At 43.5% G+C, this 22,997-nt stretch overlaps 2 protein-coding genes across 7 annotated transcripts in view; one reads left to right on the plus strand and one right to left on the minus strand.

The window, feature by feature from the left end:
• Positions 1-114: 114 nt before the first annotated feature.
• LOC6605388 (sodium-independent sulfate anion transporter) lies at positions 115-5,012 on the plus strand. 2 transcript variants are annotated; one of them, XM_032719149.1, is made up of 6 exons: positions 115-234; positions 2,209-2,813; positions 2,872-3,147; positions 3,438-4,110; positions 4,165-4,344; positions 4,560-5,012. In XM_032719149.1, the coding sequence occupies exons 2-6, from the start codon at positions 2,220-2,222 to the stop codon at positions 4,673-4,675; spliced, it is 1,839 nt and encodes a 612-aa protein (XP_032575040.1). In that variant the 5' UTR covers positions 115-234; positions 2,209-2,219; the 3' UTR covers positions 4,676-5,012. The 2 variants fall into 2 exon arrangements, with proteins under 2 accessions (XP_032575040.1, XP_002030221.1); XM_002030185.2 differs by lacking the exon at positions 115-234 and adding an exon at positions 1,337-1,494.
• A 157-nt stretch (positions 5,013-5,169) lies between these two features.
• The window catches only part of LOC6605389 (protein TANC2), a 47,714-nt gene continuing 29,886 nt past the window's right edge, over positions 5,170-22,997 (minus strand). For 3 of the 5 annotated variants that reach the window (XM_032719141.1, XM_032719144.1, XM_032719143.1), the window contains exons 5-7: positions 9,884-10,370; positions 5,832-9,184; positions 5,170-5,768 (exon numbers count right to left, since the gene is read on the minus strand). In XM_032719141.1, the coding sequence (XP_032575032.1) occupies positions 5,451-5,768; positions 5,832-9,184; positions 9,884-10,370 (4,158 nt within the window). In that variant the 3' untranslated portion in view covers positions 5,170-5,450. Of the gene's footprint in view, positions 5,769-5,831; positions 9,185-9,380; positions 9,684-9,883; positions 10,371-22,997 lie in introns of all 5 variants that reach the window. The other 2 variants (XM_032719146.1, XM_032719145.1) reach the window with 2 other exon arrangements.

Consider the following 22,997-nt stretch of genomic DNA (forward strand, 5'->3'; position numbering starts at 1 on the left):
ATGCTGCCAATCACTGCTATAGCAGTCAATTGACTTGCAATAGCAGCCGCCTAGAGGGCGCCAGGGAAACTGAAAATTCGTGAGCGGTGACAACTCTAGACTTTCAGCTGTTCGCTGGCAGTCAAACAAATATATTTATTTCAATTTCACCGGTAGAAGTGGTAGTTTTGTGATTTTTTAACTTTAATGTTAAGTGTTAAAAGTTGATAAAAAAATATAGATCATAATAATCAAGTAAGAAATGTTACTGGATTTGTGGTTTTTCTTTTTAAGTCTGTCCCACTTTCCTTTTAACTTGACCCGTTTGTTGTTGCAAATTCTTGAGGAATTGGCTCGCGTTATAAATAAACAAACAATACTAAACAATTGAATCAACTGTTTTCTCAGTTTGTTTACGTTTATACCAATACAGTGCAAAACTAGTTTTTTCACACATGCCAAAGTAAAAAAAGAAAGCAAATAAGATAAATAAAGCTCGCCGTCTGTCAACAATCGGCAATTATGTTTATACATACATACATACATGTACGTACATCGGTACATAACGACTGATCTCTCCAATTATTTTGGTTTCGTGGACCCTCAAAGAACGGATTTCTCCAGTTTCTTCAAAGGGTTAATAAACTTTTCGCACGTTTCGCATTTTTATGCTCAATCCGGTTACAAAATGCTGATAAAACCACTTGAACTACACGTTTCCGTACTGATAAGGGCTTTTCTTCTTATCTGACCTCTGGAATTCAATAGTTTATGAACCTACAAGGTCGGTCAGTAAGGAAACTTTATAGATTGTGTTGCAAAAATGTCAAATTTATTTAGTTTCTATTTTATATTTAAATATTTACAAACCGATCAAACAAGAACGTTCCACATAAACCTCCCCTTTATAGGCGTTTTTCGAAAATCATTCTAGTCGCTCTAATCTCTCTGATTATTTTAAGATATTATTATTATCTTCACTTATTTCACAATGTTACCTAATAGTTCACCAAACGCTGTTAAATTGTTTACTGTTGATTTTGTAAATCGCATTATCATTGCTTGGTGGAACTAATAACAATTCTAAACTCCCCATTCTTTCCACAAGCGATTGGCAAATATTTGCCATTGTGGCGTTTGCAAATGATATAACAAACAAACAATTTCGCCATCATTATTGGCTCTAAATTGAAGAGAATAGTTTGTAAACAAAGCGTAATTCAATTAAAGTGCACATCGTATCTCGTGCCTTCCATCGAGCAATTTGATCACGTTTTAGGCGACCCGAACCAATACTTTCAACTTCGCCAGTTGTTCAGCTAATTGAGCTGGTTGTGTGATCACTGATAAGCGATAGTTTTTCAGTCTCTGGCCAGCTACCAAGCCGAACTGATCTTCCCCAGAGCTCTCCGTTCTTTCTAGAATTCTAGAAGAATTCGAACCGAAAAGAACTCGCATTTCGAATGGAACGCGCCCTTCAAAACGACAACAACATCAAAACATTTGTTCAAATACGTGAGTTTTCAACCAAATTCAAGGAATTGCGGTTAGATAGACTTTTTAGATTAGATTGTTTTAATTTGGATGAAATGCCATATTATGAGTGAATGAGAATAGCTAGACATGTAATTTATATCATATATAAATGTGGTAATATTACCATTTCCAAAGAATCAGCAATTATTACTATATAGATAGATATATAGATTTAGATTGATAGAATTCAGACAACTTATTTTTAAAACTGATAATATCGTTGATTGTCATTGGATTCTTGCTAATTTTTTGTGACATTTCTGTTCACTTTTAGTTCAAAAAAGATGTAAAACATCACAAACCTGTTTTCGGTTAGCTTTGTTTAATTTATACCATCTAGTTTACTCACTGAGCCATTTGTAATTCTGGCAGCTATTCCTTCTTTTTTACCATAAACTGGTCTTTCTTCTATTGTTTTGAGTTCTACGACGTTTATTTATGACTTTCTTATTGGTAGTAAATAAGTTGATGTCTTTCTATCTTTCTGTCTGTCACGCAGACGTCTCATAATCAAATGTATAATTATGCGAAATTGGAAAAGTCGTTGATCCTGCGATCTTCAATATATGCGACGTAATTATATTTTAATCTTGTTGAATATTTTCTATTCCCTTTTTTTGGTAATGAGCTGGGCAGTATGTTCTTATGGCTCCAATACATTACCCATTCTTTTTTTTTGTATTCATCCCACAGAAATAGAAGCCATGAGCCTCAGGAAGTGGGGATACCGCCTGCTGCCGGGTCTTAAGTGGCTGCACGGTTATACTGGCCAAGATGCAGTTGCGGATCTGATAGCCGGAGTGACGGTCGGCCTGACGGTGTTGCCCCAAGGACTGGCCTACGCTACGCTGGCGGGACTGGAGCCCCAATATGGTCTGTACTCCGCCTTTGTGGGCGGTATTATATACGCCATGCTGGGCAGCTGCCGGCAGGTGACCATTGGACCCACGGCTTTGCTCGCACTGATGACCAGCCGGCACACGGGATTTGGACTGGGATCGGGTCCAGCGTACGCGATACTTTTGTGCCTCATCTCTGGTGTTGTGGAGCTGGGTATGGCAGTGCTGAAACTGGGTGCCCTGGTGGACCTGATATCACTGCCAGTTACCGTGGGATTCACCTCGGCCACCGCCGTCATCATTGGCACCTCGCAGCTAAAGGGTTTGCTGGGTCTGCGTGGTGGATCCGGGTCTGATTTCATAAATACCATGCGCTCCGTGTTAGGAAATCTACACAAAGTTAGAACTGGTGATTTTACCCTTGGCTTGACTTCCATTATTGTTCTGCTACTTCTGCGGGTAAGAGAGTCTAAAATATCCTAAGAAACTACTTTATAAACCCACTCAATTCCCTTAGAAACTAAAAGACGTAAAGCTGGATGGTCGAATCCGGAACTTGCGAACACAGCAGCTTGTAAGTGGTAGCATCTGGGTAATAGCCACCGGTCGGAATGCGCTGGTCGTACTGGGGACCAGTGTGCTGGCCTACAGCACATGTGAGCAGATGAAGAGCTGCCCATTCATCCTTACTGGAAAGGTCAAAAGCGGTCTGCCCAACTTTTCACTCCCAAAGTTTGAGACCACCATACTGGACAGGAATGGTACTGAGATCAGACAGAACTTTGAACAGATGGTATGTGAGCACAAGGAGACTATTTAGCTTTTTTAGTCACCGAATTAATTTATCATCAAGCCAGTCGTTGCTTTGTTTAAGATACCTTTTTCTTGTTTTTAATTGTCGGTTGGCTTTAGAATAAATTAAAATGAGTTTAATTGTATTCCGCCCTCTCTGGATTGTGTCCAATTTTATAAAGTTAATTGCACCTTTTTAATGAAGATGAAAATAGACAGTAGAATTCCACGATCGACAAACTTCCTGATGACCGAAGAACTTAACTATAATGTTTTTAATCTGTTTTTCAGCTCTCGGAACTGGGCCCTTCCATGCTAATCCTACCCATTATTGCTGTGCTTGGAAATGTAGCCATTTCGAAAGCCTTTGGAGGAGCTGGACTGAGTCCGACGCGGGAACTGGTTGCACTTTCCATGAGCAACATTTGTGGCGCGTTCTGCAGCTCCATGCCGGTGACAGGATCCTTCTCGCGCAGCGCTGTTAACCACGCCAGTGGAGTAAGGACGCCGCTTGGAGGCTGCTACACAAGCGTGCTGGTTCTGTTGGCACTCGGCCTCCTAGCACCTTATTTCCAGTACATCCCGAAGGCTGCTCTCAGTGCGGTTATCATCTCGGCGGTGATATTCATGATTGAGTTCGAGGTCATTAAGCCGCTGTGGCGGTGCAGCCGGCGGGAGCTGCTTCCGGGTGCCATTACATTCGTAATGAGTCTGGCTGTGGGCGTCGAGATCGGTCTTCTGCTGGGCGTGAGTACCGATGTGGCGTTCCTGGTTTACCGAGCCGCTCGACCCGTACTGAGTGTCTCCAAACTGCAGACCAGCAATGGCATCAATTACATTCTGATTCGACCGAAGCACAGTTCACTGTACTTCCCGGCAGTCGAATGGGTTCGTTCGGGTATCTCAAAAGCTCTGACCATTCATGGAACCGCACCTGTGGTCTTGGATTGCGCCAACGTGCATGGTATGATTTACGGTTTACTTTTTGCTAAAGGTTTTTAAATGTGCTGTCTTCCAGAATTCGATTTTACGGCAGCTCGCGGAATGGGCTCACTGCAAAAGGAGCTCGCCAAGGCGAATGCACCTTTGTTTCTGATGAGTGCGGACAAGACTATTGGTGTGATCCTCAAGGAGTCGACTAATATTGATTTCCCCACGATAGACTGCCCCGATGATCTGGAATTCCTTTTGGAGCAAAGTGAGAGGAGTTTTTAGTAGAATATTCATTTACACGTATCATCAGCACTGCTAAAAATCTCACGCTTTTCGTTTCCTACGCTTTCATCCACAGCTTGTTACCATGTTTGATTACTCCCAAAACAACATGCCACATCTAGCACATTTCTATTTATTTATTTCCATGTAGTCCACCCACTTTAAGCTCTTGGCGTAACTGAAACTTTGTTTTTCCAGCTGCCGACTACGTTCTGCATTTGCAGATTTCAGCACCGCTCGTCGAGTCCCGCTTGGTGCATGGCGATGGTGGCGAACCAACTGAACTGAGTAAACTTAATGGAAAATCATCGTAGATACAAGAGAACTACCTTTGTTAATGTTATATGTACTTAAGTATACGCTGGAGCACACTAACTTATTTATGAATAGTTAACCCTCATGCTAGTATACAAATTAGCATTTAAAGCTCTCTAAACTTCCTATTGATTAATTTTTATTTTAGATACGCCCACATTTCACTTCCAACTATTCCATTCCTATGTTTTATTCTACCCCGGAATGTTTAAGCTTTAATTGTACATACACACACATATATATATAAGTTCACATAATTGTTTTAAATTTTGTTCATAAATTTAAATACTCTTAAATGTGAAAATTTGTAATATATTCTGCAAACGTTAAAATTTTTCCCAGTTATTTCAACTCCCTTGCCGTTGTTCAACAATGTTTTATTTAAAAACAGCTCAAAACTATGCACTAATAAGTTAAAGAATGTTTTTTAATCTTAGCCCAGAGTGCCCGAGCATATCCCCAAAAGTCGGCATCGAATATCAAACTAATAATGTGTTTATTAAATCTTAAAAGAATTCGCATTTATTTAATATTCGTTATGGATAAGAACTGATGCCTATGCTAAATCAGAGTATAAAACTAATTTTTACATGCGCAGATACAATTAAAAAGACAATTTTAAAAGAAATTACAAAGATAGTTTCAGTGGGTTTAAATTAAAAACATTCGAAGGCAATAAATAGCAAAAATTAAGGTCTAGGGTAGCTCTTAAGTAGGAATAGTGATTAATTCGAAGGGTATACGACGAGTAAAACAATACACAACAATCGACATTTACAAATCGGTGATCTCATGATGAGATTCGTATGTGACGGATGCCCCGCCACCGATATTCGACATCCTGCCGGTCTGATCCTCGCTGCTGATGCTGATCCGCGTGAGCAGCTCGGTCTGGATGCGCTTCAGCACCTCGACCACTTCGCAGAGCACACCGCTTTGGGCGGCCTGCTGCATCGCCTCATTGGCGTCCACAAGTGCTTCATTCAATGCACCAAGTTCCATGCGCGCCTTTGCCCTGGCGTAGTATCCTTCGTAGCTGTGCGGCTTCTGGGCAATCGCCTGCGTGGCCAAATCTATGGAGGCGTCAAGTTCCTGCGAATTGCAGATATGGTTAGTCAAATATCCAGATGTCAACTCATATTTTTGGGTACTTACATTAAGTTTTCGCTTGCAGCGCGACAGATTCAGCAGCAGATTGGTACGCAGCTGGGCGAAGATGGCATTCCTTTCGAGCAACTGCTCCAGTCCGGAGATCTTGCGCAGGGCATACTGATAGCGATGTGCCGCCTCCTGGAAGCGGTTTTTCCTATACAGCACATTACCGTCCTCCAGCAGCTTGTTCAGTAGTATGACCAGAATCTCCGGCTTGCCCATGGCCATGCTCCAAGTGGTCGGCCCCAGTTTGGCGCCCTTGCGCAGGAACACCTGCACGGCCTGGATATTGCGGCAGGCAATGGCCCTATCCAGGGGACGCATTCCATGGACATCGATGTGTTCCAGATTGCCGCCCTGCTCGAGGATATAGAGCACTAGGCTAGCGGCTCCCTGATAGGCTGCCAGATCCAGAGCTGTGCGTCCATTGTGATCCTCGTGGTGGCGATTACAGCCGTGTTCTATGAGCGTCTTGGCCGCCGCCAAGTGGCCACGTAAACAGGCCCAGCTGAGTGCCGTGAATCCCTCGTGATCCTGAGCTTCTCGTTGCGCTCCCCGCGCCAGCAGCAGATCGACCAGCTCCAGGTGTCCCTCCTCCGCCGCAATCATTAGCGGCGTCTTGCGCGTCTGTCCCAATGGTTCATCTAGCAGGGCTCCACGTTGCAGCAAATGCTCCACCACGCTCCAGTGACCCTCCTTGACAGCCAACCAAAGGGCCGAGTATCCTTGCCGATTCCTTGCATCGATCTGAGCGCCACGGGAGATTAGGATTCCTACGACATCAACGCATCCGTGACGTGCTGCGGCGGTTAGCGCCAGTTCACCACTGCTTGGCTCCATGCCATTCACGTCCAGGTCAAACTCGGTCTCATTGAGATCCAGAAGATCCTCCAGGATCTTGCAGTGAGCCTGCGCGGCAGCTCCAATGAGCGCCTGCTGCAAAGCCACCGATCTGGTGACATCTTGCGATTGCGGTCGTGGAGACCAGTCGCAGGCGAGCAAGTATTTGACCACACTGAGGTGACCCATCCGGGCGGCATGAACTAGAGCACAGCGCTGCGTGATGTCCAATTGACCGAGGCTGCTGCCGGCGGCCACCAATGGACGCACTACGTCGCAGTGGCCCCGCATGGCGGCCAGTATCAATGGAGTACAGCCCTGGCTGTTGGTCAGACCCACGTCGGCACCGAATTCCAGGAGCAGGCTAACCATGGGAAGGATTCCCTCATGCGCAGCTATGCAAAGGATCGGAGCTCCACCCATGTAATCCGTGCGGTGATTCGGTGAAGCTCCTGCCAAGAGAACTAGTCGGGAAACCTTTAGGTTCGGACTGTAGACATTTCGCAGGGCGCCCAGCGAGGAGGAAATGTTATCCGCAGCTCCCGCCAACCAATAGGATTGTAAATCCCGCGGAGAAAGCAGCGTCAGACTAGTTCCTCCGTACAAATGTGCTTTCAGCATGTGGTGACCCAGTTCCAGTGTGAGCTGAGGTGACAATGGAGCCTGCAGGCGGGATAATCGGAAAGCGATTCCAGCGTGACCCAGCCGGGCGTCGCAGAGGAACTTATTGGACTCCCCCTCATCCCGACGCATGAGCCACTCCCTCAAGGAGCTGTGAAAGAACATGTACGTGTTGTCCAACCTCTTGATTAAAAATCCATCCAGCAGCTTAAAGCGTTGCATGAAATCCGGCCAGCTGAGTGCCTCCCGTCCGTGACTCAGTGCCTCCATACTGTAGTAGATCTCGTCCAGCGTCAGAGGATACAGAGCAGCAAGGCAGATATTAAGAATTGGAGCAGCCTGCTCAAAGCTACGGGCGGTGGGAAAGCGCAGGTTGAAGTGCAGCAAAAAGATCTGGGCGAGTGAGACCGGCAGCACTTTGTAGCTGGATGACTTTATAACCAACTGGCCGCGTGCAATGAGATCCAGGATGAGCTTGGCGTACAGCATGGAGCCCCTGCTCAGGGACTGAAGATGGGACACGAACTTCGTCTGCGGTTGGCTGCCCGACTGCGAGTTCTGGCCTCCTCCGCCGCCGATGTTCATTCGAATTTCCGGACTATCTGCCAGCCGGGCGCCTATGTAATCCAGCATATCCTGCTGCAACGCCTGGCTGCTAGCCCAACTGTCCAGGGTAAGCTGTGTGTAGCTGGGTGCCTTCACCAGCTCCAGCATCTGGGTCCTCACAGTGGCTACCAGCTTGAGCCAGGCTGGAAAATGTGGTGTTAGCTGTGCCAAGAAACTAGCAATGGTGTGACCATGATCGGGACGATGGTACTCCGCTTCGCACAAGGCATCCACCACGATGACGGCCACTTTGGCTGGAATCTTTCCAGCCCGATGAAGGTGAGCCAGTGGCTCCAGTATAGCCAGCTTCATTACTCTCTCCGCATCCGCGATGCACTCGCGCACACTGAGAATGTCCTGGAGATGCGGTTCCGAAAGCAGGTAATCCCTGTAGGCGGTTAACTGCGGCGCCTGACACAGTTGGGCGGCCAGGGAGTGCACGAAATCGGGCACCTGGCATGTGAGATTGGCGTCCGCCTGGCAGAAGTGATAGCCAACCATGTGGGAGGCCAGTCCGCGCATGCGCTCACAGTGGGCGCCCAACTGAAGCTGACTGTAAATGCCATCGGGATCATCCTGCATCTGCCGGCGGCCAAAGCAGGAGTACTCCACCAGCTGCAGGCAAAACGCCGTCTTTCCAGTGCCCGGCTGGCCGTTAATGAGCACCACCCGTGTCTCGGTGCCAAGCAGGATGTTGGACAACTGCTGCACCAGCCATTGGCGACCCACATATGGTGGATCCGGTTCCTGCAGCGGCACCTCGAAGAACAGTGGCTTCAGGGCCAACTGCACAGCCGCCAAACTGGAGGCTGTCACCCGGGATCCCACTGCTGATGCCGCCGATGCGCTCGAACTGGATCCCTGCTGACCACGCGTCGATCTACGTACATTTCCCTTGCGACTCTTGCTGGGCAATGCTTCGTAGACGTGCAGCATGGAGCAGCCAGCCTTGAATTTGCCGCACAGACTCAGTGCATCCTCTTTGACCCCATGACTGGTGGCCACCGACAGCTGGCTGCCACTGAGCATTCCGGCTCCGCTGGCCAGCGTTTGCTCCGGACTGACATTCTGCGAGGAACCGCTCGTGGTGGTGCTGGCCGCTCCCACGCCGCTGCTGCTCGTAGTGCTGGTGGTAGAATGGGCCGAGATGGGTTCACAACCACTTCCGCTGCTGCTGCTGTTTCCATTGCTGCCGGGATCGTTGAGCAGCAGACCGAGACGGGCGTGGAGCTGATCCTTCTGCAGCTTCTCATTGAGGAAGGAGGAGTGGTGGTCAATAGTGTCGCTTCCTTTGAGAAGAAAGACAAGGTATAAAATATTAGATATGTTGAGTTAGGAAATTATTAAATTTAAAATACAAAGCATGCAAAATCTTTAAAAGAATTAGAACAAAATCTGGATTAATGATGATCGACAATGAGGATGCAGCGTGCAAACAGAATTGTTGGAATTAGGAGGATGCACGTAAGAGATTCGTATCCATGCCTGCTAATTGATTCAGTCCCGCCTCGCTGGAATTGGAGGAGTTCACGCTCCACAGAGACTTGATCTTGCCAAAGACCAAAGAGGACAAATGACCCGCATAGACGGACGTTCCGGCCAAACTGAGCCTGTTCAGGCGATTCTCGCTACTTGCTCCATGGCGGGCGGAGGTCTTAAGGTTGTGGTTGCTCACGTTCTTACGCCGCCTCCTGGTGACTGCCGAGTCCGAGCAGGTGGATGTGTTGAGGGCATTGGTCTCCTTTCCCTCCGGCTGATTGTCGCGGTGATGATGCTGATGAGTATGATCTAGTGATGGATGCGCTGGGTGAGAATTTCTTTTTCGAGATTGTTTTGTGCTCCTTAACTCTTTATATAAATGAATTTATCTTTATGTTATGGGAATGCCATTCCTTTCCAGACATTACAGTGGCTTTCCCCACTGCTTTTCAAGTTTTGAATGCCACCTTTTCAACCTGACCCACACTTGAACTTCATTCTAAACTTACCTCCGGACAGGATTGATGCTGTGTCAATGGGACAACCCCCATTGGAGGCAGTGCGTCGATGGCCGCCGCCCACACCTCCAGCTCCTCCCACACCACCGCCGACTCCCGATCCTCCGCCACTTCCTCCAGTGAGTGCACTGCGCAGATTCTTGTGGTTAAAGAACCGCCTACGCGTCGGCGGTGTGGCAAAGGCCGGTGGTGCGGCACTCAGCTCGCTGTAGGCCGCCGCATGGATGTTGTGGCTCAGGCTGCTGCTGCGACTGTGGCCACTGATGCCGCTGCCAATGCCGTTGGCCATCAACTGCTTGGCCGCGGCGGCGGCACCTCCTCCTCCGCCGAGCTGGTGATGCACATCCACTGTAACCGTTTGCGTGGTGCCGGTGGTAAATCCATTGCCATTGCTAGACAGTGCCGCCGCCCGGGGCAGCTTGCCATTGCTCGCATAGCGATGGTGGTAATCCGGCGACTGCGACTCCTGGCGGTGCTGCTGCAAGAAAGTATATGTATGCCAATAGAGTTCAGACTTATCAACGATGAAAGTTAATATGCAGAGAAAATATTATGTTGGGGTATTTACTGCCTAAGAGTAACAATTTCGTATTAGACTACTATAAACTTTGTAAATAGTATGGCTTTTCTCTCTGTGCACATTTCGAACGGCATTCGTCAAAGTTGATCAGGCCCCAAAGCAAAGGCGTTACTTTTCATTGGTCACATGTGTGGGCCATCCCAAGATGAAAGCGTTCAAATGGCCACAAATTTAGAGCCAACGAGGTGCTACTCCTAGGCACAAAAATCCCACCTCATTGTGGACCCTATGCCAAGGAATTGTCAGACTTATCAAGTGGATAGCATTACCACCCGATCCAGACATAATTATCATGTCAAGATCAGCCTGGATTGGTGGGCACACTTTGAAAAAGTTCCATTAGGAAGTGCACTTGAAGAAATTATGCTATTAAACTGATATAAAGACCTGAACCCAAATATCCATACTTGCTGTGAAAATGGTGAAATGAAGGATCAAAAATGGTTTTATGAGTAAATATCACATCTTTTTTACAAATTATTATTTCGGCTTGCTTGGAGCAAATAATAGATTGCTTGAGACATTATTACACATACACATATTTTTTCTCAGTGCAGCTCCGCCTTTTAAAGCCTACTTGCTGTCCAATCGTGTCGGGACTCAAACCGAAACCAATTTCATTCACATGCGCCACAAAGGCAACTCCATCGAGGTCTTAGTCATCGTCTAGTCTCCTCTGGCTCCTTTTGGATCGGGGGGTTTCGTCTTAATGAACTGCAAATCATTTTCTGTCTGCGTTGGTTTTCGCCTCCGATATAATTTGTGTTTTTTTTTCGGGTAGGCCGAGAGACTGGACATGGCACAGAAACGTTCAGAAACGTGATTTCCAGGCCGGAATGGGTAGCAGAAACAGAAACAGAACCTGAGAACCAGTTTCTGGGTTCTGTGTGGGATAATAAGATGAAATTGGTATTGCTTGGCTCCGCCAGACGAGGATGGAGTCGGAGGCCATTAATTGACGGGCAGGTGGCTGGGACCCAGGGAGGAGCTTTGGACTTTGGAGCCAGCCAAAAGGACCAAAAAGGGTCGGCAATAGACGGTTAGGATATTAATTGAAAGCAACGCATCTCAAGGGATCGAACTTTTCTCAGATCATCGATTAGAAGTTTAACAAACTTGCTGAAATTATGGTTTGGTTAGCAAAAAAGAGTGCCGATTTTGGTGCTTTTCAATTTGGGCCGCTAGATGATTGTGATTTGGACAAGTCACCTAACTGACAAGTTGGAACGCCCGCGGATGTCTGAGTGCTCTGGTTCTCTTCCTCCAGCGGATGTGTGGATGTCTGCAAGTTCTTGATCTTTCAGTCACGACTACGAGTCGCCCACTTCCGCTGGAGGATCCAGTCTGCCCACTGTCAACCGACTGACAACTTCCACAAGCCTTTTACTACATTTTTACTTATGCACAGAAAAGATGTTGAAAACGTATAAATAATTAAAATAAAATTTAAATTTTGAATATTTAAAATGTGTTGTTTTTGTAAGCGAGTCAGCTTTAATACATTTTGAATGACGATTTCTTCAGTGATGTGCCATCCATTTCATTGACAAACTCTCTAGACTCTCCTTTTGTGGATATCTGTGATCGGCAGGCTTCAATCTGGGATCTTCAAGCCATCGGGATCAGCTGGGGAATTCCGTGGCGCTGATCTGCTATCCATCGATCTGCGGATCTATTGATCCGTGGGCTGAGTTCCGCCTCGATCTCATCGTAATTAAGCTGCGGTTCGCTTTGGTCCATTTCGATGCGCTTCACTCAAACCCAACCCAACAAAATCCAATCCAATCGAATCCAATCCGAGACCAAGACCATGTCCCCATCCAACCCCTCCTTTCTATCTTTCACTGGTGGAAAGGCTTTCTTTAAACTAGTTCGTCGTGGGGTCTGGGATCTCTTATCGCTTCCCGCGGCGGCGTTTTAATTGGCCCCATCACGTTGATTAAGTTGTAGCCGGCGCACGAGCTGTGCTTAGGAAAATAATTAACAAATTATGCCTGCCATACATGGGGGCTGTGGAAAATTTGAAAATTGAAAAAAAACACACACATCTCAAGAGGTGATTTTCACTTTTGCCCGCTCGGCAATTTGTCCACTGTGCAGAGGAGTTGCCATGGTGGCTACCGTGAAAAAAGCAACATAAAATTTGCACTGCTGGATGGAGATTATCGCAGTTGGTGAGATGGAAACAGGATGCCATTAAATAGTGCAATTTGTTTGGGAAACACAGGTCAATGGCCATTACAAGGTATGCGATCATAATGTTATTGGACATGCTTACATTACTACTTCAACTTGATAGGCATTTTTCAGATATCATAACAAATTGGTAAGATATTTTTAGGTTTTTTATGGTTTAAAGGTCATTTGCTTTATATGCCACATGACCAATTTAAATCTAGCGTAATTGCTCAATATATATTATGTACCAAGTTCAATTTAAATTTCTGCCTAATTACAATCGTGAGAACACACCAACATTTCGAATTTTTTTTCAGAGGAACAAATCATGCTGGAAAACTTATGAACTGTCAACCGTTTTGGCTGAACTTTGGCCGCTCCCAGTGGCTTAAACAAATGAGCAGAACGGGCCAATTGACCGACCCAGTACTAGCCAGAAACCATATCGCGTTAGGGAATTAAAGCCGCCAATATCGAACCGGATCGAAATGGCTGGAACCCCAGGGGGAGTCCCATTGAGGCGCAGGTGTAATAATGCCAGCTGCCACAGAGCCGGGCCAGAAAAAGGCAGTAATTGTAATATGACAAACCCGCATTAATTTTCTCGCAAAAACTAAAGCGAAACCGAAACTCCGAAAATCGCAGAGGCAGACAACGAGGCTCACACAGAGAGAAAAAAGTAGCTACTAAAATGGGCTTATAAAATAACAAAATTCAAGTATTTTGAGCTAACATCTCCCAATTAATGAGAAATCTAGCTGAAGCTCTTTCTCTTAAATTAACTAATTTGTTGTTCATATGTATATAACATTTTTTTCCAGTGTCTGCACTGCAATTACAGCGACGGTATTTAATGACCGGCTCCACCGAGCTGGCAACAAGATTAATGGTTCATTCAAGAATTCGATTTTCGGCCATCGGAGCAACAACAAAAGCAGGTTCATATCAAAATGCATTTTTGGCCAAGTATTTTGTTTTTTTTTTGTTTTAAATTATGAAAAATAAAATATACATCTCGTGTTTGGCTGCGGGGCGTTTTGCGAGAACAGCAACAGTGTCGAAGAACTTGGCGGTCCCAGACATTGTGACACCAGCTAAATGCAGCACCACCACCAGCAACTCCAGTCCCCCAATCTCAATTGCTCTGGCCAAGACTCGTTTTGGCCACTTGCACACCATGAGGGTGTGGGCCCGGCCAAATGGCTGCTTGAATCAAATGATATTTCAACAACAGTTGCTTGTGCTGAAAAATAATTGTTTAAATGTCATAAAATAAACAACGCAAACCCAGCGGAGGGTCAGCCATGTTAATTGCATTGAAAGCTGGCCAAATTGAAAATGGAGACGAAAGGAGTTAAGATTCCATTTTAGATTACTTAAATTGAGGAAATTATTAAGATCATACTGAAGCTAAGCATTCAATAAAGCTATAATTATATAAATTAAGACAATTTATTTAAGCTCAACTAAGAAAACGTGAGCCATTTAGATTTAATTAAATTTCAATAAACAATCATGGTAGTTAAGGTGTACGCAAAAAAAACCAAATCAAGTGAGTACATAGTATTAGTAATAAATCGTTTTAAATTGTTAGCATTAAACTACTTCTTCAGATATCTCACATAAATTAAGCATCGCCAATTGAACCGCCCTCTAAACCTTGAAATCATTACAAAACACACCACTCAGCATTATTCATCCATGACAAATGTTTATGATCACGAATCTAGCATATGGATGAATATATTCGAGTATCATTTAGTTGCAAGCACTAGCGAATCGCATGCAAAAGTTTCTGCGCGATTTTAAACGCGCTGGCATTTCAAAAGCGCCCGCAAAAATCGCCCACTTTGCATTTGGCATCTATCTAATGGAAATCGTTAGCGGTTTGGCCCATAAAATCTGGGGCCCAGCATTGTTGGTACTTTGGATACCAAATCTTATGCAGCATTTTGGCTAATGCATGCGCATTCGATTGCCAAATTTTCTGGCTGGCTTTATTAAAGCATACTTCTTGTATTGTAATCATACTTAGAATGTTGGCCAAGTGCGAGGTGTTGGCTCAAATTGGTTTTCCTTGTCATGCACGCTGCACTGGGGAAAATAACCATTAAGAAACTGATGGCAAATAACACTAAATCTAACCGCCTTTTTTTTGGTTCAAGCCAAACACTTGAAGACCAAGTGATTTCGGCACTCAACAGACTTTGTTTAATTAAGAGTTTTTGCATTCGGTTGTCTGAGCTGGTCGATGTCTTCAACCCAATTTGAATACCAAATTTTGTGAGGATCAACTGCAATTGCTGTCAAGTGAAAGCCATCGCTCTGCTACTAGGTAAGTGGAAAAGCTTGCCTAACAATAAACAAGAGCCGCACATTAATCAGTTGGGTAAACAAATCGAACTGGCTATAAAGAGCCGATTTATATATATATAGAGTTGTTGCGCGGAAATATGTCAGCCATTTCGACAATTGCCGCCGAATTGAGTGAGAAATTAAAGGCCACAACATCTACATGGCCATAATTAATTGACAAGCTGGGAATTAAGTTTTCCACTGGGCAATATAAATCAATGCTGGCCGAAAAATGCACAATATTCATGCTGAGAGCCTCCTTACTGCTGCAAACATGGCCACGAGCGGTGAGAAAAATTAATGCATTTACTTAACGATCGATAAATCGCGTCGAAAAAGCCGCTCGACGACAACCGAATTGCGCAAAAAAATATTATGACCATCGTCGTGTGGCTACGCTGGCTGTACATATCAAAGGCCTCCGCCAACTCTGGGCCAAGATAATCCAATCTAATCGAATCCGGCCAGATCAACAAGACGGAACACACGACCTGAGAAATTGTTTCTCAACATGCAAATGCTGTGCGATTTATTTGAGGAAGCGGCTAGCATGCCAAAACCCCCAACCTCAAACCCCCAAGACCCCCAAACTCCCAAACTTCGGAAAACACCCAGAGATGGAGATACGGGTAGATAAGCGGTTGAGATATTGAGACAGCCACCTGACTCGGTGAAATGGGTGAGAAAATATACAATATACTATATTCATATGCTCGGCAGTATGCTAAAAATGCAAATGCGACGGCGAAATTAAGTTGTTATTTACCTGGCTCATTTATTTATGGCATTTCGAAAGTTGACAATCCTTTCGCTATCTGTCATCTGACCCATCGGACTTTGGACATCCACTGGCTACTACTACAACTACCGTCTTCCATCTCGGCTCACCACCAATTGAGTTGCAAATGGATTTTCCCATCAGCTTTCTCATGAGCGGACCAGAATAATGGTGCACTTAGCATAGAGTGAAAACTGTGCCCCTAGTTGGGCGCCAATTTAATTTTCGGGAGGAGGTTGGCTTTCCACAATGGGCCATAAAAATTATAACTACGCGTAAGGAGGCGCACACAAATCATAAAGCAGGGAGAAAATCACATAAAAACGTATTTCGGTTTATGCGCTAATCAATGAGATGCGAGGTATTACCATAATTGGACACAAATCTAAATTGTTTTCAACTTTTCCTTCTCAGCTATAAAATCTTAAGTGCTATAGTCTCTCTTCTTTAAATTATAATTTATTATTTATCATGACTGCATAGAGTTGTTTCGTGGGTTGGCTGTCAATCTAGCTAAGTAAAATATTATATAATTTTGTTTAGTGTAAGACTTAATTGCTTATGATTGATTGGAGCAATGGATACTCTCACTCGCATTCATCAGGGACGTGGGGCGTCTTCAATATCACGGCTTTATTGATTTCTGGGAAAGTGAAATGCACTTTTGAGCGCTTCAGTTGGGCTTGGCGGCTACGGATTCGAGGCACTCGAAGAAGCGTTAACGTAACGAGAACAAGGTGGGCATAAAATGCATTGCATGTGCACTTTCTGAGGCGGCATTCGGCACTAGGCTTTCGGCTTTCGGCTTTCTAATGCCTGAGAGCCGTGGTCAGGTCGGTCATTTATGACCCTGGGAGTGTGAAACGTGCTCGGCATGCCGAATGCAAATGGTAATGGCTATCCCAGTGGAAATGGACCAGACCAGACCAGACCAGGCGGCACTCGCATCCATTTCCATTCCCATTCTCCAGCCGCCTAAGTACTCCACTTGAGCCCGGCTTAGTTGAGCGTAAATAATCTTGAGATGCAGGCTGCCACTATTGACTTATGGGTCAGGTGGAAAGAGTCATTTGGCCAGCTCACGCTTGGTAAAACTCACTAAGGAGTGCAGAGAGTGCGATTCTAATGGTGTTAGGGGTTAATGAATTTGGGGGAAATTTAAGAATAAGCTTGAGCTCGCATTTCACAATTTTATAACTTTTTAATCTGCCCTCTTTTGAGCTACACTCGCACACTTCATTTACAAAGACGGCGTAAATCAACAATCCAGCGCATTTCCCAATTTAATTAGCAGCATTTTAAGCAAACAAAATGCCGAAGACTTTAACACCTTTTTTCCAGTCGAATCCGGAAACGAATGAAGGGCCCTTTGGGTTTCTTATTTACCTTTTTGGCCAAAGCTTAGAAAGTGAAAACTTTCATGATCAAGCCGAATTACAAAAGGCCAAATCGTTGATTGCAGTTCGTGGATTGCAGTTTTGTAAACAATTTTAAGTTTCAATTGTAGTCGTTTTGAAAGTATCTCAATGTTGATGGTGTTAAATTAACACTATTAATAGGCCATATGTGGTATGCTAATGAATTTAACTACCAGACATCATTATAAAAACATATCATTAAAGAAAATAAGTTACAAATGCAATTTATTGTATTTAACAAACAAATTTATTCATTTTTTTTCTTGATACTAATCATTATGGCTTTCTTCTTAAGACCATATTTAATTTTTTAAGTGTTGCTTAAACTTCATTTTCTCTGCATATATTATGCAAATATTTTCACCCATTTCGCCGGCGCTCCATGAAAGCCGTTTCATCCAAAAGTGTCTGCATGTTTTATCACTTTTCGCAGTCAAATTAATTTCAGTCAGAAACTTTGGCCCAGCCCTTTTGAATTCATTCTTTCTTTCTTTTTTTTTGAGTTGGGTTTTGGGTAGGTGTGTTTTAACCGCTGGCTCTTTCTTCGCCCGGCTTAATGATTAATTTGGCCACATGTATACGTATGTTTTATATTTCGCATTTATTGTGCTTTGGCTTTGTGGCAAGACATCTTTTACCGCTTGTAGCTCCGACAATGTGGCTCATATTTCTGCTGACAAGCCAACTGATGTCCATGTCTGGTCCCTCCTTATTTCGCCCTTCGAAAGTCACTTTCTTGGTGGAAGAATTTTAGCTTTGGCCGCTTGTTTTAATCGCTAATTGCACTTTGTGGCAGGCCGCAATTTACTTGTTGGCAAATTGAAATTTGGGCCAATAAAGATAAGCCATGTAATTTGTTTTATACATATATTTCTGCAGATTTCGGATGTGGGCAGTTTTTGGTTTATTTTCGATTTTAAATACGGGCCAGCTGAAGTCAAATCGAGTTAATTTGATGTGGGTGTGTTCATGATACGGCATGGATTTCTTTTTATCAGAATTGGTTCGTAAATTATATTTTGCCATTAATTGAAAATGGCATACAGCGGCAATTATTTTTATTCAGTTTTATGACTCAAGAAATTGGCAGTAACGTTGGATAATCTATTATATAGCCACTGACAATTTAGCAGTTTCTTAACTGGATTTCCTCATTAAGATAAACTATTAATTACACTATAAATTCGATAGCATATAAAAGTTTACACATGAAATTTACAAGGTTTTATATCGATGTATGAAAATAATTGTGCTCATGATACAAAGCTATTATATAGTTTATGCTCTGAGTTGGCCAAAGATATATCTTCCGACTTGACCCATTCGCTTGAATCAAACATTAGTGCCACGCCTCCGTTTAGTGCAAAATAGATAAATGTCAAAGAGGCGGCTAATGAACATATTTCGCGGCATTTATTGAACAATTTCAGAAATTTACGTTTATTAGCGGCCCACAAGTAAGTCGAGAAACTCCGCGAAGCCTTTGACTCATTTGCATTTTGCATGCAAATGTGGTCAAAACAAACATACTAAGTGATTTCCAGTGGCTCAGCTGAAGCCAATTAGCAACTTATAGTGCTGGCCTTTCAATTGACTCCCTGGGCAATTTTCCAACTACAAATCGCTTTGGCAAAAGCTAAAAGTTCTCTTTGTGCCAGCCTTAATTAAAGTCTAATTCTGATTCAAGATATTATGAAAATTGATAAATTATCGGTTAGGACGGACGTTTTATGCGGCGCCCAGCAGGTGGCGCTTGCGCGCGTTTTTTGTCGCCCGCAAGTCGCGCCGCGAGTTCAATGACGCGTTTGTTTGTGGCTTTGTGGAAATAATCAGTCGCTTGTTCGACATCGGATTATGGTAGTAAATGATATGTTGGCTATGGCCATTCCCAATATGCATTTAAGCCTGATTGCAGCTATTGTTGTTAGCGTAATTAAGCGAATGATTGTTAGCAGAGCGAAAGTCAGTGTGCAGTTTGTTATAAATGGCGGCTAATTAATGGCAATACATTCTAGTAAGTCATATTATCAGGAGACAGATAAATACATATCGTAAAAATGGATTGCAATTTTCATAAATGTGTAATTATTTACTGAAATGAACGGACTTCCTTTAATGATATTTCAATAACTTTGTACAAAAGTTTATAAAATGTAGAAAGATTATTATCATAATGAATATTATTATGATTACAGATAGCAATCACTTTATATATAAAATATTATAATTTAGTATCTTATTTAGTATACGATTAAACTTGTTTGACTGCCATTTTCCAACTTAGCTTAATTAAATCTAAACTGAATCTCCGCATATCTCCGCATTTCTTACTGAAATCGAACGAGAAAAAGGTTGTTTGCATTCGAGTTCCTGGGTCACACCCACATTCGATTTAACTTGAACCCATGAATATTTGCACACATGTCACAATCGAAAGTCATCGCATTCAGTAATGAATAATTGCACAGCAGGTAGCAGGGAGAGGAAAAAAACCAGACAAAGAAACCTGTGGTTTCACACAATCGAAATCAGTTCGAGATGCTGGGGATTCAGGCAGGTGTCGCAGTATGCCAACTAAATACATAAATCTCTTGCGAAACCGAAGCAGCCGCTTTTAAATTGAGCTAATGATACACGGCGACTGCCACACATCCATCCAATCGAATACCAATTACAATGCTTGACATTCCGCAAAGTAAAAGATACAGACGCGTACTCAAGGTGCGCTCGATTTGATTGATTACCTTCCCCAACTAGCTAGTTTTGGTATTTTTTTTTTTGGTTTTACTAATCATTAATACGTGATGCTATCGAAATTGTGGATAATTAACGCCATATTTGTTGCCAGCAATGGACAATTAGACGAGGCACAGACCAAAAGTTAAAATAAATTGCATGCGAGATAAAAATCGCGCTTGCCGTTTGCTGCCTCGCAATTTTCCTAGCGTTTCAGCGGTTTACAGCTAATGGCTCGAAAAACGCGTTGGAATCGCTCGCGAATCGCTGGTCGATATCGGGTTTATTTGGCGCTTTTAATGCAAACTATTTCGCATTTGAATCACTGGCATTTTCCAACTTGATTTGTCGCCTGTGCATGTCAATCACAAACATTGAGGTATACCTCTGATTTTCTTGAGAAAGGATAAGTTTGTGTCCACACAGCAATGGGCGAAAAATTAGGTATGATCAAACTAAAATAAAACTAGAATTAATTAATGTTTCTGAAACTTCATCGCGACATATAGCTTAGATTTTGTATAACCTATTAAATTGGTAGCTCTACAAATAGTTATTTATAGTGGAGATTTAACTTTCTTTTGCATTTTTCGCTAAAGAAAAAATACATATAAATCTGCTCATAGCTGTTCGCTACTTTTTTTCGTCGATCAGCGCATATAACACGATTTTCAAACGATAATTAGATAGAGACCACGGGGCCAGCTGCCACTTAATCTAATGACAGTTCTCAGACCGCAGCACACCTCACTTGGTAGCCAACTCCCAACTTCCAACTTCCAACTGCCCGGCTGATCGGCAATTGCCTAAACGGCTTCTGGTTTGGCTTAGATAGATAGTTATGTAAAGTGCTCGTTGGCTGGCAAACGGCCACTATATCAAGGCGCACCGATAGCTGACACACTTCCGACATACGGGTATCACCAGTCCAACCATGTCCACATCCATATCCATAACCATCGCGGAGAAATGGAAAATCAAGGCAAGGCGCTCCAGTTGTCGCTGGCCAAAAACAGTGAAGTGGCACTCATTCTCCGGCCATAAACTCAATTCGCATCAATTGCCTGTCATTGAGCGAGTTTTTCCGGGCGCATCTGCACTCATCACAAAATCAAATCAAATGAAATCAAATCAAATCAAACCGATACGAATAGTATCGCTATGAGTCGCATTAATCAGGCGCGATTGTAAAAGGAAACTTTCTTTCTTGGGCATTTCAAAGACTGCGACTTGTTTGTGGATCTTGACTTAATGGCACTTAGGTGTCGAAGATTTTATGATTTTACGATCGATGGTGTTATATGGCGCTGTTGATTTGTCCAGGCGAATTGGGGAAGGTAACAAATGTTGCCTTTGTTTGCAAGGCGTTATCTAGATAGGTGCGCCAATCCAATGTTTTTTTGTGGAAATTGTATGACATGAGTACCAATCTTTAATAAATTCCTCATTTGAATAACGAGGTTTTCTTTTGTAAACAGAAATCCTTTCTCTGATACAAACGCTTATCCCATAATTACTTTGCAACTTTCGCGAACACTCAAATCAAATCTTTTGGCCCCACAATATGACAATAATTAGAAATCAATTTACACGTCGGATTTGAGATCACCGCCAATCTCGACCGGGCTGGTGGAGCATTGTTTGTCTAGCCCGTCCTTTTCGTCTGTCGGATCAGAGTCGGCGGCCAAAAATTTACATCCATGTCCATGTCATGTGTCCAAAAGACTTGGCACGTTTATGTTTGCTTATGTGCCAGTATTAAAGTCTTAAGTGAAATCCCATGTCACGTGTCAGAGAGCGGTCCGAAAATATACAAGCCCAGCCGAAAACGAAAACTGAAAACTCAAAACTGAAAACTGAAGCTCAGCCCCCCAAAAACCGAAATCAATTGAGAATCGCTGCGAAATAAATACTTCAGCAAATGCGAATGTTAATAAATATGCTGGAAAAAGTCGAAAAAATATATACAAATACACACAGAGGAAAAAATAAACAAAAGTTTTTGAATTGTTCCTTTGAATTCTTTTTGAAGTTTTGAAATGCATAGGTTTGTATTGTTTTATATAAAAGTATTTTTTTGAAAATGTTTATAGTCATTTGTAATTTGTGCTTATTTGGTTGTTCTGAGCCTTATTTTTTTATAGTGCACTGTGAGTATTTTTGGCCTGGCTTAGAAAGCAGAAGACACTGGACGATGTTTTGTAGCCTGAGGAGACGGCCGTCCGCCGGAGTGACCCAGTTTCCCTCCATCGCCATAGCATCTCTTCAACTCCATCTCTGTTCGGATCTACAGTTGCAGGCCTACAGATGCTGCTGCTCCTCCTGCCACAAACGGCTACCCAACTTCGTCTGGCGTCGAGCGGTGGAAAAACAAACTGTCAGTTTAACCATTTGACAGTCGCTTTGAGATACACAAGCGCAGATATGAGATACGACTACGGGTTCGCGTATCTGCAGCTACTTCTGCGGCGACTGCATCCTGCCAGACAAGCTATCTGGCACTGGCGATCTGCTCCAGCCCCACTCCATCCCCGTCAGCATCCATAGCCCCATCCTCATAGGCCCCCATGATCTTCCCAATCCTCGAGAATTGGCTCCCAGCGGCGCCCGACAATTGAAACTTTTGCGCCGTTTTGGCGTATTTAAAGTGACATTTGCTGACAGTCGGTCGGCGATGATCCCGATGGAAAAGATTGGAGAGGATTCGTGGAGGAGGTACTGGTGGTGGAGGAGGTGGAGCTGCCTGTGATCTACGATACAACCAATGGTTGATCTTTAATCGACCAGTCGATCAGTTCAGTGGGAAGAGTTATTATCGTTATTGTTAAATCAAATGCATTTAATTAGGAGGAAAGTGATGGCCGTAATTGTTTTGTAGATTTATGGCTGAAGATAGTTGATTTATTTTACCAAATTGACGATGCTAAAGAGCTTTGGTCATTTCAACTACACTATAAATATTAGTTATACTAACATTTTACTACAACTTTACATTAAGATGGTTAAATCCATTTATGTTACCTTTATTTTTATAGTAATTCAAAAGTTCTTAGCTAAAAT

Source organism: Drosophila sechellia, chromosome 3L, assembly GCF_004382195.2.
Source record: "Drosophila sechellia strain sech25 chromosome 3L, ASM438219v1, whole genome shotgun sequence".
NCBI classification, from domain to species: Eukaryota; Metazoa; Arthropoda; class Insecta; order Diptera; family Drosophilidae; genus Drosophila; species Drosophila sechellia.